The following is a 19245-nucleotide window of genomic DNA, read 5'->3' on the forward strand; positions in this document are numbered from 1 at the left end:
GATCTTTATGTATCTTGGGTAGCATGTGTAAAGTTGGTGTTCTGGGGTGAGGAGAAATCAAACATTTCTTTGTCCTCTCATCTATAATGCCAGTGTCCGCTGCCTTGTTCACTATCCCTTGTAGCAGTTTTGGGAATGTGACAGTGGGATCCTGTGAAAGAATCATGTATGTGTAACCACTGCATTCGGGTCGGTCTCTGGTAAGGTCTCCTATAATACCCTGAGCAAGAGGAAGCATTGGGAGAGTGTATAAATCAATTTTGAGCCGTGTATGTCAGGGTACTAAGATGGAGGTGAAGCCGGCCTGCCAAGATTTTTTACTAAGAATCTTATAATCCAAGATCAGGATAGATGGTGCTCTATACGAAGCCATGTCCATGGGGTTTTTGTGACTCTTAGTGATCGAGACGATGGAAGCTTCTCCCATTGTGTTACAGAGGTCTCTTATCATGGCGCTATGAATCTAGTGCATTCCTGGTAAAATTCTGTTGGTGCTGTTGTTTCCCGGTGTCTTCCCTCTGGCCGATTCTTTCAGTGCTCCCTTGGCTTCTGCTACCGTAATAGGACCTCCCTGGGCCTCCCCCTCTTCTCTCGCAAGGCATGGCAGTGTCAATTTCTCCAAAGATGTCTTTGATCACTGCTGTCGAGACAATGGTTTGGGACTGATACAGCTCGTGATAGTGTTGAATAAAGAGATAGTTGAGATAAGTCAGCATCTGGTATTATACCTTTCCAGCACATACCCTCACAAACCTAAGAGTGAGTGTGTGTGTTTCACTATGGTTTTAATCAGGGTAGTGACCACAGCTCATTAAAATAGTTCTAAGTGGATCACTATCTCCTGTTTTAAATTTCACCTATCCCACACATCACTGTCACCTACACTAGTTACTATAAGGGCCCTCACACGCACTACACCCATCGGCATTGGAAAAAAGATCTCCGCAAAGAAGGCCCCGTCCGGGCGCCTGATTGGGTATTGCCCGCCGACCCGATAAGGAGCTAGACCCGATGATGAAGCAAGACACCAGCTTGTTGGGTGTGTGAGGGTCTCCTTTCCATAAGGAGTGAATCCCTCTGCTGCCTTCCCCTTGACTTACACCTTGGCACCTCCTGTTTACTGACCACAACCTGCTACATCGTAGGAACTGCATACCAATTCTGGTTCACATTATACCAAACCAGCCATGCCAACATCCTGCCTGCCTCCCTCCATATGCAAAGTAGTCAGTTACTCTACTCATGTGTGTTCATAGTTGTTCTTGAAACAATAGATATTGTACTAGTTTCCTACCGAGGTGGGTCCTGGCTACTAAGTTAGTTAGGGCATCCCGCTTCAGGCAGCAAAGTTCCCCTTCCAGCTTGAGGAGCACTCTCTCCAATGGCCCATGAACCCCAACAGACTGCTACATGCTCAACCACCTCAGTATGACTTTAAACGCCTCCCACACCATGTAGAGGTGGGCCGTATAGTGCCGATTGTGCTGGATGTAGTCCCGTATGGTGTTGTATGCTATTATGTTGCATGTCACTGTGTTTTGTAGTAGCTGGTGTGAGGAGTCTCTAGGTCAGTATCAGCATCTGATACTGACCTGGATCAGCCCCTCTGTAAGCGCAGGAGAGGCAGGTTGTTATATAAATTTTAGGCCGGCTTTCGTGGTTTAGTGGACTAATGTATTCACGGTAAGGGCCTGTGTTTGTCCCAATACACATCTGTTATTCAGTGCCAAGCTGCCCACAGGTGAACTTGTGCTTTACAAATACACGTTATGTTATGTTAGGTTATGATATACAATGTTGCGAGGTAAGTATTCAGTGGTGGAAGTGGCATCCCTGAAGGTGTGGGCACCAACAGGGCATCTAGTTGCACATGCAGGTCATGCTTCAGTGAGCAAAAAGAGTATTTCTGGTGACTAGGGTTCCTGGCTCGCACATATCATGCAATTCCTGATGTGTTGCCCAATGTCTGAATGATCAGGGAGTGGGAGTGTCGACCTATTTAAGTTTACATCTGAGATGCAGGTTTAGTCTCCTCCCAGCAGAGTCCCTTCCCAGCAGTGTCCCTTCCCAGCAGTGTGGGCGTTTGCGCCATTTATGCTAACACCAAAGTTGGCATTTCCAGGAATTGGACTTGGCCGACATTCAGGGCATAAAGGCTTCCTAGCATTATCCACATTCCATCCAGTATCCACTGGACCTGAAATGACCTGCCCTCTCTAAGTGGTGGTAGCCTCAGAGGTATTTTCTGATTATGCTGAGTATCCTGCGGCATATAGCTTTCCACTCTATCACCTTCTTAACTTTGATACCTCTGTGACTGATGTGTGTGGTTTTTTTTTTGATCATTGCCATTTTCTTCCCTCGCCGTCGGAGATAGGCCTTCCTTTATATCATTTACTCAGGCTTTCCATGTCCCGCAAGTTCCACATAAGGGTGGTGTATTTACATGGTGAGTCAGCCGTTTGCACAGTAAGTCACGATAGGTTGGTGTGATCCCAGTAGGTTTTCTAAACCAGGGTAGTATAACCAACTGTGTAGGCAAAAGAAACATACAAGAACAATCCCCAACTCCTGCTCCCCAGGGCTGAGTGGTCGCCGAGGTCTGCCTAGCAACATCCAACTGTGGATAGGTTCTCATGTTCAGACTTCCTAGCACTCGGGCATTGGAGTAGGTGGGGGTGGGAAAGGTTAATCTTTAAGTTATCAATTCCACCCAGCCTGCCAGTGCATTTTTTCCAACCCTGTAGAATTGTGATTCGTGGTGGCCTCTGCTCACGGGGAGCCCTTCTAGTGTTGGTGCTCAGTCAAATCCCGAGAGGTAGCAGTCGTACCCAGAGTGTTGCGCTCCCACATTGTTTAGTTTTGTTAGAGGTCATCTGCTGTTTCTGGGGGGGGCAGTCTGGATCTAGTTCGTTCCTCAACGCCAGATGAATCTGACCCAGAACTGTCCTCGTGAGCATCGGCTAGATTTTTACTAGGAGACCATTAGGAACGGGCACTGATAGTGGTCGCCATATCTTCTGCTTATTTTTCCAGGTGGGTTACCTAGTCTAAGTTCTGTCATCTGGAGCGTAGCCACTGCAGGGCCCCTCTCACTCACCACCTCCTCATGTCTCTTAACTGTGTCTGCTGACTTGCGGTGATCGTCCCACAGAATGCCAAAATCAATGCTACCTTCTCTATTTTAGGCATGAGGATCTCCCTGGAGCTGTAGACAGCCTCAAGTATCTTGTCCAGTTTATCATCTGCACAGGATGCTAATGGGGACCTGGGGCCCACCTTAGTATGTGGGTGTTCGTCGTGAGGTAGCGTGTTACCAGGATCGGAGTGTCCCCTGGGTCCTCCTTTGATCTGGCTCTCCCCATAGTGTAGTGCCTAACATTGTCACCAGGTTGTTATCTCCAAACATGTGAGCCTTTTTCTGCAGTTGGAGCTATGACAGGTGGAGAATGGCCTTCAATGCAATCTATACCGCCGGCTCTTTCTCAAGAGATTTGTTTTGGCATCAGTTTTACCCCCAGGAGCCCCTCTGTGGCCTTCCACGAGCTGGGCCCTTAGGTGGTGCTCCCAAGCCCTGCCCTCACGCAGTGTTTACAGTAGGTCCTGGTTTACATGCAGGACCAGGCCACCGCTTGTTCTCCACTGGTCTTTGCCAGACAGAGATGAGCCCTCACAGCCACTTTCTCGGCTTTTCCTGCAAGTCTTTTCAGCGGGTGGTGCCACTGCACCCTGGGCGCTGTGTCCGTTTGCCTCTTAGCCACCATCTTTCAGAGCAGGCCTCAGCCCGCCCAACTGCTGTCACTGGTCCATAGCCACTCATCACAGCCGCCCCGCCAGTCATATGGGCACTGCCGCCACCAGAGTGAGATTCCGACTCACCCTGTCCCTAACAGTCTGTAGAACAATTGGCAGTGCAGTTTGGCTCAATGGGAGTTCAGCGCTGAGCCACCATTTTGCTTGGAGGTTGGCCACGCTATTTTTTTTTTTTGTTCTGACTTCTCAGGGTCACTCATCCTCTTTTCTCACCCCCTGGTTCTCTCTCTGTCTCTGACACACAAACACCCACACACACACACTTTTTCTAACGCAGAAACAGTTACCCACAAACATGCACATGCAAAGTATGGCTGTGCATATTATGCTGCATAGCACCAGTGAAAGTGCTGAGTAATCTTGTTTTCTCTCAAAGTTGCAACCAGTGGTGAACATAAATTTTGTATTCCACAATGTTGATCGAGGTCCGGCTGATAATGTATGTTGATTTAAACCTTGTGCAGGTCTATAGGCTGCTCAATTTATTGATAATTTCAGGATGATACATGAACGTTTCATGAATATTTTATTTTGTAATAGAATAATAACAAAGTTGTGAGATTAAAGAAGCAATGAAGCTTTAGTTTCATGTGCTTTAAAGAGTATTACCTCTACAGCTGTTAACCTGTTACATTTTCAGCAGCCCAGCCACCTCTTAACAAACAATCCTGAATTTAGACATAAACATGTACCTCTTTTGTAAGTTTTTCAGTGCGTACACATGCACCTCTCGCCAAGCAATCCCAGCATAGGTGTTACACCTGCTCACATAGTTGAGAGTTGCCTCGGTCTAAAGATGCCTTTTGTCCTGAGTTAGAATTTCTATTTAAGAGACACATTCTCCTTGGTTTTTCAATATGGTACGTGTAGTCCAATGTCCAAAAGGCATCTTTCGAATCGAGATTACTAATTGCAGATTCCTCACCATGTGCGTATTCCGCAAGCGTCTTTTGTATCCGGAAACTTTGAGTTGTATCTCTGCACGCCAGTACGGGGCACTTAATGGCTCCACTCTGACTCCGTTCCACTCCGGAATTGGCATGCAGCACCCATATTGGTGCCACTCCTTCACATTGAAGTCAGTTGCTTTCTTTCCAAACCACCAGATGTGGATCCGAAGCTACATCTCATCTCTTTGAGACAGTTTTGTGGTTTCAACGACTATCGTAGGCAAATGTGCGTGATTGATCCTGGCCAAGTCCTGCTGAAGTACCTGAGGTCGAGCAATGATTCCCGGGTCTGAAGCGACTGCATCAATTAAACCAAAGGCCATACGGCATGGTGACTCCATTGACGCCAATGTTTGCTCTTTGACTCAGAGTTGGAGGCACTACAACCTAGACCAAGAACTCGCTCGGTTGCTGTTGAATCACAACCTGCACTGATTGGCATTCCACATCCACAGGGAAGATCCAGCACATTACATTCCTTGTTTGGCACAGATTCAGACAATAAATATGATGCAGGTGATGAGACTGGTCAACCCTACCATGAGGGTAACTGGTATGATGACCTACAAGAAGCCAGTGGCCACGAGACGTCTGCTGACTCTGGCCTTCTCATGCCCCTAGGTCCTGCCACTGAAGTGAGGGCACCTTTTGTGGTAGTCATGCAGAGGGTGGCCGAAGTTTGCGACCGCCAGCTCCCCACCTCAGAAGTCAAATCTGATGTATTGACTGATGTTCTCCATCCGGGGCAAACTACTACAGAGTCCCTATTATACTTTAACAAGGCACTCACTGATTACCATTGGCTAATTTTGCTTCACCCTCCCCTAGGAAACCACCAAATTGCACATTGCCTACAACCTGTCCCGGGCGACCCTGCCTTTTTGTCTCCGCTTACCTCTCCCGAGAACTAAATGGTACATGCGTCGATGTTAATTCGAACATAGACTCCACTATTTCACCCGATAGAGAGTTCCAAAAGAGTAGAAACATTTGGGAAAAGGGTATTTTCTTCCACTAGTTTGACCCTCAGGTCTGTCAGTGTCGGTTGCCTCCTGGACGTTATTTGCACACTTTTTTGGGATTTGGTGGCTCAAGTCCTCCCAAGTGTCCCACAAGACCTCCGACCTGCCATAATCCAAGCTGCACAGGATGGTTGCGATGTGGCCAAGTTCACAATTTTTTATGACTTGAATACAACCGATTCCATTGGGCGAGCCTTTGGCACCAGTGTCTCCATTCGCCCCATGCCAGGCTGTGGTCAGTGTGTTATTTAGGCAATATCCTGTTGTACCTCGTAGACCTGCCCTTTGACAGAATGTGGAAATAATGCCTACTCCGCTCTGAAGTGGTTCAAAGAAACAAAGTGCTGCAGCATGCTGTTTGCCCCACCTCGCCAGCCACTTCAGCTCTACTGTTCCTTTCATGGTTTCAGCAGAGGTACCCATATCGACAGCCAATTCAACCTTTGCAAGTTGCCCAGCAATTTTGCCCCACGGGCAAGGTCAGTGAACCACTTAGCCTATTTCCTGTTGCAGCCTCACCTGACAAACGCCTACAGTATGGCTTTAGTGGAACACAGCGACCTGCTTGGAGGCAAGATCCAGCAATTCTTCCCAGGTTGGCAGTAAGGTTGGTCCTGCAGATACAGGAAGGAATACTCCCTGCTCTTCATTGGCTCTCCGCTGCACTTTCAACTTTGCCCTGGCTGTAGTTTTATGACTGAACAGTGCTTGCCTTTTTGGCCAAAGGGGCTATTGAGAGGGTGCCTGTTCCAGAAATAGGTCACTGTTGTTGTTCCCTCTACTTTATGGTGCCAAAGAGGAACGGAGGCCTTCGCCCTATTTTAGACCTTTGCCCTCTCTATGCCTTTTTCTGGAAGGACAAATTTAAAATGCTCGCGCTGGCCCTGGTCCTACTTGCCCTTGACTCTGGAGACTGGATGGCAGCGTTGAATTTGCTAAATGCTAATTTACATAAGGCCATTCTGCAGGCCTTTTGTCGCTACCTACGGTTTATGGTGGACCCTAGCATTTTTAGTTCACGGTGCTCCCCTATGGTCTCACAAGCACCTCTTAGCTGTTAATGAGAGTGACGGATCGCAGTGGTAGTAGCTCACCTGCGGAGGTCAGGTGTTCCAGTCTTCCACTACCTCATTGAATAGCTGTTCAAGGCAGGATTTCCTTAGGCAGTCGTCGGCCACCTCAAGACTATGACAAATGTCCTGTCACCTTTAGGGTTCACTATAAACATGCCAAAGTCATACCAAACTCTTTTTCAGACACTGCACTTTATCTGGGCCATTCTTGACATTGTTCGGTTTCATGCCTTTCCCCCGGGTTCAGCCTGGGGCTATTATCTTGATCATTTGGTCTCTCCTGGGTTTTAGTGATGTCAACCTTGATGCTGCTGGGGTGGAAGGCCTCCTACACCCTGTTGGTCAAGCACTCCAGGCGGCATATGCGGGCTCTGCAATGGGATCCGAATTATCAGCAAGCCCAACATCAAGAGGACCTCCCCGCCAATGTCCAGATTTCAGAGGATATTGCAAAAGACCTGCAGTGGTGGTTACTGTTCCAAGATTGGATCAGCGGAAGATGCCTCTAATTACCCCATCCAAAGCGGACAGTGGTGACCAATGCATCACTGCTGGGTTGGGGCTACCAACAGGGAGAGGTGGAGATTAGAGGTCTGTGGTCTCCGGTCTCCGGGAAGGCCTGGCTCCATATCAACCACCTAGAGCTGCAGGCCATCCACTTGGCATTGAAAGCATTCACCACATCCATGAAGTGTAGGCTGCTACAGGTGCAAGAGAATACCACCACCATGTATTGCAGCAAGCAGGACAGTGTACATTCCTGGGCCCTGTACCAGGAGCCACTACGCCTCTGGAAATGTCTGGATCGCTAAGGAGTCTACCTGGCGGTAAACCACCAGGCAGAATCTTTAAATGACAAGGGGCAGTTACACCAGGAAGTGGTTCATGGTCTTGTCCATGAATGACTAGAGCCTTGACTCGATCCATTCGCCATGGCCGAGAATGCGCAATGTCAATAGTTGTGCATGATTTCTAAGTCCCTCTAGGAGTTTTAGTGATTGCTCGACCTTTTTAATTATTTTTGCGATGAGCGGGGCTTGGAGCTCAATTGCACCAATTTATGTTTTTCTCCAATTGCAAGGTGAGTCTTTGTAATAGACGCATGCTAGTAGGTAAAACCCATTTAAACTATGTAGATGCCTTTGACTATTTAGGCATCAGACTCGCACCCAATCTGAGCTGGGTTCCCCAGTTGAAGGCCCACATAACCCTTATCCAGCAGACTGCAAATGTAGCCAAGATCCTTCGTAGCACTACATCTAGAAGGGTTGCCTCTGCCCTTGAAATTCATAATGTAAATGCAATGGGGTCTGTATAGTATGGCGCCGACTTATGGAGCATTTTGAATACTAACAGTTTAGATATTGTGGTACACGTTTCTAAAGTCTAATCTAACACTTCCCCCAAGTACGCCACTCATGCCACTATACCTAGAAAGATGTCACACAAAATAGAACGCAGACTTTGTACTTTCTGGCACCGACTGTAGACTACCCCAGCCCAAGAACCATATCAAGAAGGTGTAAGATCTTATAGCTACACACTTCATAAAGGAGATCACCTCATACCAAACTTTAAAGTCACTCCTGTAGAAACTGGGGCTTAATAACTATTGGTCCTCCCCAGAGTCAATGAGCCTGCTCTCAAGAGATGGGATCAGAGGTAATTATTGGGAGTATGTAGCCGTTGAAATTTTGAAACAGAGCAAAGGAAGATTAACATTAGATTTTATTGGTGCAAAACCTTGTTCACACTATGAAGCGACCATTGACCTTTTTGCACCTCTAATATGCAAGCTATATCACCAATTTAGATACAGCACCCTATCCATTAAACCATTTAGCTCCAAATGTCAGGAAAAGCGCATGGTGAAGGGCCAGTGACGAGCATGCCACTGTGGTATAGAACCGTTGAAACATATACTATTCTTTTGTCCTTGTTATCACATCCTCTGTGTCAAGTGGATTGTGCCCATTTGCAAGAATCTGGGCACTAGGACGTATTTGGACTCCCTCAGAATCTTGAGAACCAACACAAGCCATTTGTAAACTTTATTTCGATCAGAAGATCATAAAAGTTGCATAAAATACATTTTAAGAAACACATTTAGAGGCAGATAAAAACATTAAAAAATGTTTTTAAAAAAGACCGGGGCAAAATATACATAGCAGCATAAGATTATTTAAAACTAAGACGCTTAATCCACATTGCATTTAAAAAACGTGAAACAGCAAACACTACAACAGTACTTGTATCAGTGGCTAAAATGCGATAGGCTTCAGTACATCTTGTAAATCCTAAACTCCTACATAGAGGGATGAGCCAATATTTCCTGGGAGCTCTATATGCAACGCAAAGAAACAATACGTGGATTAGTGTCTCGGTCGACCTTCCACAGGCTGGGCAAATTGTTTCTATTCGTTTGGACCAATTTTTAGTAAAGTCCCTAAGTGGTAAGGTGCCCAACCTAAATTGAATGTAAAGTTTCCTTGCCAGAGGTGGGTGCAATTCATTCAGGGATGGCTCAAAGATATACTGGTCTTTATTTAATAAAAACTGTCTTGAAAGACTACCAAGAGTTTCATTTCGTTGTAATACACTTAGCCTATACTGCCTATATGCCTGGACCAGTTTTGCGCGAGGAAGCATCAAAGAAAATGCCCCGGGATTAGTCCAAAGTTCAGGCAAACCAATCCTGAAGCACATTTCCTTGATGTAAACAAGCCAGAGAAACTTCTTAGAAGTGCTAAGTGCAATTATTGAGCTAAGGTCACGACAATAAGATCCTAGCTCATCTGTGAGCCGAAGTCTTCGCCAATATGTTAAGGGACGTAGGCCTGCTTCTTCATCTATGGGTCGTATTGCCAGATCAAGACGTAATGGGATTAAAGGAGTGCTTTGCGGTAGGCCCAATAAAAGTCTAATGAACTTATTCTCTATTAGAGACAGACTTTTCAGCTGGGAATGGCCCCACAGCTCTGCCCCATATAGAGCTGCATTTCTTGCTTGCACTTTGTAAATTTCTGCGGCAGGGCCAGGAGCCCTATATGTGGTATATTTAGAATTTCTTAATATCGCACCAGATAATTGGGCAAGCCGCATAGCTGCTTTGTCTAGTTGGGGAGCCCAGGAGAAAGACTCTGAGAGTGTAATTCCTAGGTATTCAAATAATGAGACCTTTTCTAAAGTTATTCCATTGAGTGTGGGATTAGGTTGAGTTGTATTAGCTGGATTAAAAACCATGTATTTAGTTTTCGAAATATTTATTTCGAGCCCGTGGTCGATACAAAATGCTAAAAAACTATCTAAAACACGTTGGACGCCCATCGGGGACTTAGATAGCAGAAGGGTGTCATCTGCAAAAAGCATGACTGGGACCTTTCTACCATTGAGTCTGGGGGAGTCACCACGGTCCGTCTTGTTGATATGGGTTATCAGAGCATTAACATAAAGACAGAACAGGGTAGGGGCTAGTACGCATCCCTGCCTGACTCCTCTGTTGACTGGAAAGCGCGCGGTTAGTTGGCCTGCCTTGCCATATCTGACCTGCGCGTAGTTACCAGTGTGCAGTCTAATGATCATGGCTAATAGGTCCAAGGGAACTCCCATCTCATGTAATACAGCCCAGAGCTTAGCCCTTGGAACCATATCGAATGCTGCTTTCAGGTCGACAAATATCAGATAGAGGCTGCCACCCTCCACTGATACTGTCTTCCAGAATAATAATTGCAGCCTTAGAAGTTGATCAACAGTTTGACACCCTTTTCCTAAATCCTGCCTGTAAGTCACTCAAGATGTTCATGTCTTCCATCCAAAAATGCAGACGATTGAGTAGTATTCTAGCAAACAACTTTTGTGCTACATCTATTAGGCTAATTGGCCTATAATTTACAGGAAGCAATGGTGATCCTTTTTTGAATATGGGAAATATTTCGGCTCCTAACCATGTGTCTGGGATACTCATACCTTTCATAATGGCGTTAAATAGGGTCCATAAATATGGAACCCAAATTGAGGGTTCTTCTTTATATAGGTCCCCAGGGATTTTATCAAGGCCAGGTGCTTTGGACGTGGAAAGAGTTTTGATGGCACCCTCCACTTCTGAGGCCGTTATTTCATTAAAAGGTTCAAATTGGGCTAACGGGAGGGGGCTGACTACTTGTGTTTGATTTTGCAAGAGATCGAATGGCACTATGGTTAAGGCGTACTGAGGGCCCTATTATGATGTTAGTCGGTAAGCTTCTGACCGCTCATCGGAGGCTTACAGACCGACATATATTGTCATATATGATGTATTTCGTATAAAGGAAACTCTATTGTACCAATTAAAATGTGGTGGAACAGCTAACAACATTAGGATTTTATAGTTTGTTTTATTATTAGACACTTGTTGGCATTAGAGTCAAAACTTTCGAGATTTTGTGACAAACAATTTTAGAATTATGTACAGATTGCAAAGTGGCAGCCCGATCCTCTGCAAAGTTATGCGTATGCAGGAAAAATAGTGGGTTGATTGATGAGAAAAATCACTGCTAATCCCAGAACCACAGTAAGCATTATTACTGTGGGAATATAGTACTTCAAATCAACAGTGGTCAGAATACGCATTTCATGGCAAATGAAAAGGTTCAAGATTCCTTGCGTTTAAATGAGTCAATTGCCTTTTTCGAACAGTGCAAAATGAATAAGAATAGTGCTAAAATTTTCCCCCGTATTAGCCGCAGCACAAATGAAATATAATAAAGTGAGGGACAATTAATTTTACTTGCCTCCACATATACTTGGTATATTAGAACAGAATTTTAGTGCAACAAGTAGGATTTGTCAATCTTATGCCTCCGTTGTAATGTGATTGTATTCAGTCAGTGAATTGGAATGTCACAATAGTCGGGCATTTTTTACATTATTGAGTCTGTTTATAATGTCCTTGCTGTTGTGCCTCATGTGATGTCGAATCCTGCATTTTTAATGGTCGAGTTACGATGACGCTGTGTTGTGTGAGCAAGGCAGGAAGTGCCCAAACGCGTAACAGCTGAGACTACAATAAACACGAAACTGATTGTTTGATCCAGCGCCTGTCTGTGTCCTATTCTTGACCAAAGGAATCTGAGTTGGAGTGTATAAATATATAAATAGATATATATATATATATGTATATTTTTTATTTTTTTATTTTATTTTTAAAAATTTATTTATATATCTCAAGAAGCCAGTGTCAGAAGCCGCGCATAATCCCTACCAGAAGGCATTTCCGCCGTCCGGATTATGATGTCGGTTTCTGACAGGCTTTCCATGTCGGGCTTTCTGACATGAAAAGCCTGTCAGAAAGTGACTTTGGGGGCCCCTAGCAGGGTTCCCTTGCCTCGGTGGTCTACGGTTGTGGGCCTGTGCCTCCCTGAAAATCCATGCTTCGTATTTCAGGCAGCATGAGGTGCCTGCCACATGGTGCAGGGATTTACACAAACTCCCATTTCTCTATGGGAGCTTGTGCTGCGGGCGGTTTCCTCAGGCACCACAAGTTTCCATAGAGAAATGGGAGTTGCAACCGCACTATGTGCTTTTGCATCCTAATTGTGGTTACGGGACTGCCTACTGGAGGTCGGTCGGTTCCGCTTACGGAAAGATGTCGGTTTGAGGGAACTCCTACCAACATCATAATGAGCCCCTGAGTGGCTAGAAAGCAAGGATCAATGTTGGTTCGGAAGTTGACGACATGCCTTGTGCCCATGTGCTACAACACAAATGATCATTAAGCGGGAGAGATGCACCTGCCTATCTGCAAATGTAGGGATCACCGACATAATATGTGTGCATGTGTTTTACATGTTAACTTCATCATGTTATGGAAACGACCAATACAGTTCGTATTTGTTTTTAACAATCCTTGCACTTTGGGTAGTCAGAAGTATTGTTCCGATATGGTCCCTAATGGCTGCGATATCGGCATTGCACTGGTCACTTTCTCTTAAAAGCTGTGATATGTTGTTTATTTACAATAAAGCAATGCGTAAGAAATGTTGTTTATTGCTGACCCGAGTTGCTGGATGCTCTGATCCTTCATGTTTTTAGAACTGTAATTTTATCAAACTGTATTTATAATGTTGCACTTTAATCCATTTGATTGTTGGACCTTTACAAATATCTCTATTTATTTTTGAAGCTCCACTTTTAAGATCCTAGGACTCGAAAACAAAGTATAAATAAATAAAGTGTAAATGCTGACAATATTGTAATGTAATACCCTTTTCTAGGTCTGGTGTTAACCGAGAACTTTGGATGTTATTAAAGTGATATATATAATATACATACATCGGCTTTCAGTAAGCCTTCTTCATCTGTTAGTCCGTTGTTGTCATTCACTTTTTTCTTCTATCCAGGACTGTATGGGACAGTGGGTCAGTCCACTTCAGCCATTGGCTTTCTTCACTGTAACAGCATTTTGCTCTTTCACATTCAGCAGATCTACACATAAAGTAGTTAATTCCAGTATCCTGGTTTACGATTTTTTCTTTTTTTATTATTGGCAAAGCTAACATGCTGGCAGCCAACACCAGATATCTTGTATTTGGTAGTGTTTGTTTTCTTGTTTGTTTGCTTCACTTGCTTTTGTTCAGTTCGGTTGTCGTTCTTTGTCTGGCTTAAACTTTTTACTTTCACCTACATGTCGTTATTAAAAAAAGTAAGTTATTTTCGGTAAACCTGAAATAGAATTGTGAACTCTGGTTATTTTTGTTTCTTAGATTTGTCAAGAAATGAAACTACAACTGCTACTGCACTATATACTTTCGAAGGACAGCAGCCCGGGGACCTCAGTTTCAAGGCTGGTGATAAAATCACCGTGCTGACCAAAACCGATGCACAGTTTGACTGGTGGGAAGGAAGGATTCGAGGACAAACTGGGATTTTTCCAGCCAATTATGTTAATTTGGACTGATGATTAAGGATCCTTTACAGAATATTACTTCCCGCTTAACTTAAGCGCTGCTTCAAGACATGGACTGATATACGTAACGGGGCATTGATTAAAATGGTGCCCACACACAATAATTGTATTCCAGGTTACTGTATTGCAAAGATAGCAAACATGGTGCGTTTTCTTGTAATGCTGCAAGATGCATTCTGTATCCGAAAACAGGCCCTGCTTTTTATTTAATTACTAAAAAAGCCATTTCGACAGGACCTCCAGGCATCTTGTTTATAAGAAGAGATAATTTATGTAGAGACCGTTAAATTGGATGTGTTGACTGCTGTTACGGGGAAGCCAAAATCATAACGGGAGTGTTTCATAGAGTAACCGATAACAGATTTAGTTCTAAGCGCTTATGTGACGGTGGTGCTGAATTGTGGAGCCGGTGAAAAAAGCAGTGGAAAGACGAATTTCCCAAAGCTGACCAGTGAAAATCATAAATTACATTTAGGGGGAGCAGAGTATAGTTTTGACCCTATGATTAATCAATCCTAGTTTCCTCCTGCAATTGTTGTAAAGGGAATTGTAAAGGGAGTTCCTTTATTAGGTAAAGTGAACGCACAAACTCTGGGGTTAAAGATGCAATTTCCGACTCTTTTTTTTTTTTAGTGCCACCAGAGAAACCAACCAATATTTATGAATGTGAGCACTATAATCAAACATTGTTTTCAAACTTCGAGTCTAGTAAGGAAAAGCCTTGTAGCTCTGTCCTGAACAGTCGGCATATTCAGTCCCAGTCCCATTTCACCTCAAATAATTTTTAAATTGGAAATAAATAGGTACTAACAATTAATCAGTGCCTACCTATGATGGATTTTAAGTAAAACGCCCACTTTTGATTAGCCTTAAAACTCAACAAATTACTGCATGTTACCAAAATTCTCATTATAAATTATTGGTGAAAAACAAATGTTACACGCATGTATTTAAACAAATAGGTTTCAGTCTTTAATTAGAAGTACATTGGATTCTTGAACTATAAGCTAACATACAAGTGTTACATTCTCTTTTGTTCTACGCCAAAGAAACATTCAGCAACTTAAACCACCGGAAAGGGACGCACTATAACTTAAACCGTTAAACAAAAACATTAGATTTTTTTATCAATATATAAGCTCAGCCTACTCTGCTTTTTAGTGATTTAATAGATTTTTCAATATTGGTTCTCCACCGACACTGGTGAACTTGTCTGTTACTGTGTGCTTGTTAAGTATTAAAATGTCGTTTATGAGCTGCTAAATGTATTATCCGTGTGTCTGGCATGTTCAAGAAAACCAGGAATAAAGTACCTGGAATCTAACATGCATTCCTATTTTTCCTTTGGTTTGGGTGATGCAACGCTCTTTTGTATGTCAAATGAGGATGTATTGATAATCAATACAAAACAAAGTGAGGCATTGTATACATTATTAGTTAGTTGATCAGTATAATTTATATCAAATTTATCAAGCATTAACTGTTCCATAATTATGCTTTGTTTTTTGACAATGATTTTATGTGAAAATAATCTAAACATCAAATAAACTGATGCACTTAAAATAAATTCTATTCTAAAAATATAAATGTTGACAGATAAAATTATGTACATTTTCTTTCTTCAGCCACTTTATTCTTTGTGAATTCTGTTTTTTGAATAAATAATTTGTCTAATTCCAGTAACGCTTCTCTTTTCTATGCTTTGTGAAATAGCTCCTCTTTTTGCTTAAACCAGTTATGCTTAGAGGAAGTTGTGTGTTAAATCATTCACAATTAGTTGTCACTATACTGTGCAAGTTGAAATCGGGACCAGTGCGACTGATCTTAAAAGGTATTTGCACAAATAGGTTTAACCGTGGTGTGTAAATAAATCTGATGTAGGCCAAAATGTTAATTCACAGAATGTGAGTTGGCACAAGGTTTTCCATTGCTAAAGGTGTTTGGAAACAAAAACAAAAAAAACATTATTGTGAAATATCTGCTCTCTCCGATTTGTGTTTGGAGGCAGATTTGTGGGCATTTCTCAAAAACCTGTAAAGTGGAGCTGTAAAGATGGAGGTATCACATAAGCCTTGCTGGTAGGTTTCCATCCTCATAACCCTTTTAAATTTAATCCTGTCCGTTTAATCAGGGTGTAGAGAAAGTGAGAAATTGTGTTGTTGGTTGACTGGGGTGTGAGCCCTGGGCAAACCGCCATATGGCCTTGCAGGGTGTACCACAAAAAGTAACTAAATGAACCTGTGCTTAAACCTGGATATATTGGCACAAAAAGCAATCAGGCTTAACTTGGAGGCAATTTGTAATGTATTTATACAGCACCAGAAAACCCCCCACACCAATTTATAAAAATTAAGTGCTTTTTAATGACACTAAAAAGACAAAAATCTTCAGATGGCTATTTGAGCAGGTTGATCCCAGTCTCATCCTGATTCTAAGAGCAGTGTTTGGCCAAGAACTTCTAAGTCCTGAGTTTTGGGTTTTGGCCATCACTTAACATTTAGCACTGCAAGCAAGGGTCCAGGACTGGTGGGACACCACTTGGGGATTCAGGACTCACTCAGGCTGGGTCCAAGTGCGGGATCAAGATGGTGGGGGCCTTTTGTGTCCCTGCGGCTCTGAACACGAGGCCAGCAAACTAGCCCGTAGTCACTGCAGGGCTTAACAGCAGATCTGGCCACTAGAAAGTTCAAGGCAGACTCCAAGAAACCATGCAGTCCTTCCTTGTGGAGCACACAGCAGGCCACTGCAGCAGGCAGTCGTCTGAGAGTCATTCCGCAGGTTCACGAGTGAACTGAAGAGCTGGTGCCTGATGTCCTATTTATATACTGTGGAGCCCTCCTTCTGGAAGGTGGGAGAAACTTCTCGAAAGTTTATTTGAAGTGCATGGAATTCTTTGACTCCCCTGGCTCCAAGCTGGTTGCAGTGACAATGTTGCAGTGATAAGTCCTTTGTGTGAGGCAGAATGCAGCCTATTCAGTTGCAAGTGCGGTTGTGCTCCGCTCCGCCCTCCCATCCTGCCAGCAGATGGCCCATTCAGGTGACTAATCCCTCTATTGTGTGACTGGGAAGAATTCACAAAGTCTACATGTCAGTTACACCTAGTCGTATGGCCGGAGACTGGCTGCAGGCACAAAAGGGCCATGGGGAGGAAAAATGCCAACTTTCTAAAAGTGACATTTTCAAAATTGTAATTAAAATTCTGACTTTACAATCAAAGAGCATTTTTCTTTACAATTTCATAGATGCCAAGCATGAACTGGATAACTGATCCCAATCAAAAGTTAGCACTTATTAACTATAATACGGCAACCCGTTGTTACCCTGTGGGACAGGTAGGCCTCACAGTAGTGAAAAACGAATTTAGGATTTTTTCATTAACCGGTCGTGTAAAATCTGAAAGTACATATCCATGCTTTTAGTAACAGTGCACCCTGCCCTATGGGCTGAGGGAGCCTAGCTGAGGTCAGACTCATATGCAATAAGAGTAGTTTAAGGCTTGGCAAGGGGGTTATATTGCCAGGTTGAATTTGAAGTTTAAAACTGAATTCAGGGTGCAATGACGTGCTTGGGTCATGTTTTAAGGTGCTGATTAAGTGGGTGGCACAAAAAGTACTATAGGCCCAATAATATAATAAAAATTACTGGCCTTGGGTAAAATGTACGGTCCCTAGATACACGGTATATTACACGTCAAGGAACGTACAAGTAAATTAAATATGTCAATCAGGTATAATACATATAAACCATGTTTAAGGGTGCATACAGTCCTAAGGCCAACAAAAAACAAATTCAGAAAAAAGTGGAGGGAAAAATGCAAAAAGTTTGGGGGTGGCCCTGCAGAGGGCTGGGTCCAACAGGCAGGCTTTCAGCGTTTCTCCACATTGTAACATCTATTTTTCAGGCAACAAAATTTTTTAAAAAATACATAAATGTTCAGAGACGCTGTTAAATTTCCATACTCAAAATGTTCACATACTGGAAATCTGCATGCATACATCATATGCATGTCAATTTTCTAAGAAAAATACAACTCTTCAAGATTTCGAGGGATATTTGAATACGGTAATCAAAACATTTTGAAAGAAACATAGGAATGCTAGTACATAGGCAAAATTCTAGTAGTTTCCGATATGTTTTGTGAAACGGGCAAAATATAGTGAATCAGCAATTCTCTCAGTTCCTCTGGTGTCACCTCATCAAATGCACTCGAGTATCCCAGAAAACAATTGGGTTGGAACTAGGACAGCTGCTTTTCCATTCCATCATACAATTCAGGCAGTGCACCCCTACTGCCCCAGCAGAGGGACAAATAATAAGGCATGGAAAGCAGTAGTTTTGGGTTGGTGTTTGCAACAATTACCACTGGGGTTTATTCGGTGCGAAGGATGTGGTCCTTCACAAATATTAAGTCCAGAACTTTTTCTTTACTGTGAATCCAGTACCCCATTGCCGTGCTGGTCTCTTTCAGGGTAGCAAAGTAGAGCACTCTAAGGCCTACTGGGGAGGTAGTATGCACTAGCTTGCTGGTACACAGTAACATCACACAACAAATTATCGTGCAGTAAGTGCTTTTTGTTATAAAAAGGATAAGTATTTTTATCATACACACACTATTAATTACTGCACAGTAATTGGAAATGTATAACATCAGGTAGATTGAAATACCTTTGGTGGCACCCTCATAAAATGTTATACATCTGGTGGGTCCTAAGCCCAGTAGCCCCAATACCCCACCTATTCTAGATGAAATATTACAAGACAATGGGGTGTCACTATCCACAAAGAATGATTACTGGCTATGGCAGGATGTTATCACAGTAGTAAAACCAACAACATATTCTGCTTCTCCATACAACACCATTGAAATCAATGGGGACAGTACCAACATTGAATACATGTTAAAACCCATGATTACACCACCATTGAAATCAATGGGTATAGTACCAACATTCAATGCTATTCATGGTTGTTAGACCTGTCGGCCATAGGGTGGTCCAGACTTTTTGCCTTACTCCTGTTCTTTCTGAATTCCTCTTTAATTGACTTTAGGACTCAGCACCCTTTACCACTGCCAACCAGTGCTAGAGACCTTGTGCTCTCCCCTTTAACCATGGTAAAATTGGCTTATACCTAATTGACACATTTAATTTGCCTGTATGTCCCTAGTAAATTGCTACTACCTGTATCCAGGGCCTGTAGACTAAATGCTACTTGTGGGCCTGCAGCACTGATTGTGCCACACAATTAAGTAGCTGCCTTAGACCATGCTTAAGGTCTGAGTGTCCAGTTTTAAACTGCCATTTTGACCTGACAAACATTTTGCCAGGCCTAAACCTTCCTTCCTTTTTAAAACACGTCACCCCTAGAGTAGACTTTAAACAGCCTACAGGGCAGTGTGCAACATATTTGAAAAACTGGACTTGTACTTTTAACTTCTACAAGTC

General features: G+C 43.3%; 1 protein-coding gene across 1 annotated transcript in view; it reads left to right on the forward strand.

The window, feature by feature from the left end:
* The window catches only part of SH3YL1 (SH3 and SYLF domain containing 1), a 483838-nt gene extending 468358 nt beyond the window's left edge, over window positions 1-15480 (forward strand). Inside the window, exon 10 of the mRNA XM_085610793.1 lies at window positions 13599-15480. Within this exon, the coding sequence (XP_085466919.1) occupies window positions 13599-13792 (194 nt within the window). The 3' untranslated portion in view covers window positions 13793-15480. The remainder of the gene's footprint in view (window positions 1-13598) is intronic.
* The last annotated feature ends 3765 nt before the right edge of the window (window positions 15481-19245 follow it).

The sequence above is a fragment of the Triturus cristatus genome, chromosome 6 (genome assembly GCF_964204655.1).
Source record: "Triturus cristatus chromosome 6, aTriCri1.1, whole genome shotgun sequence".
Lineage (NCBI taxonomy): Eukaryota > Metazoa > Chordata > Amphibia > Caudata > Salamandridae > Triturus > Triturus cristatus.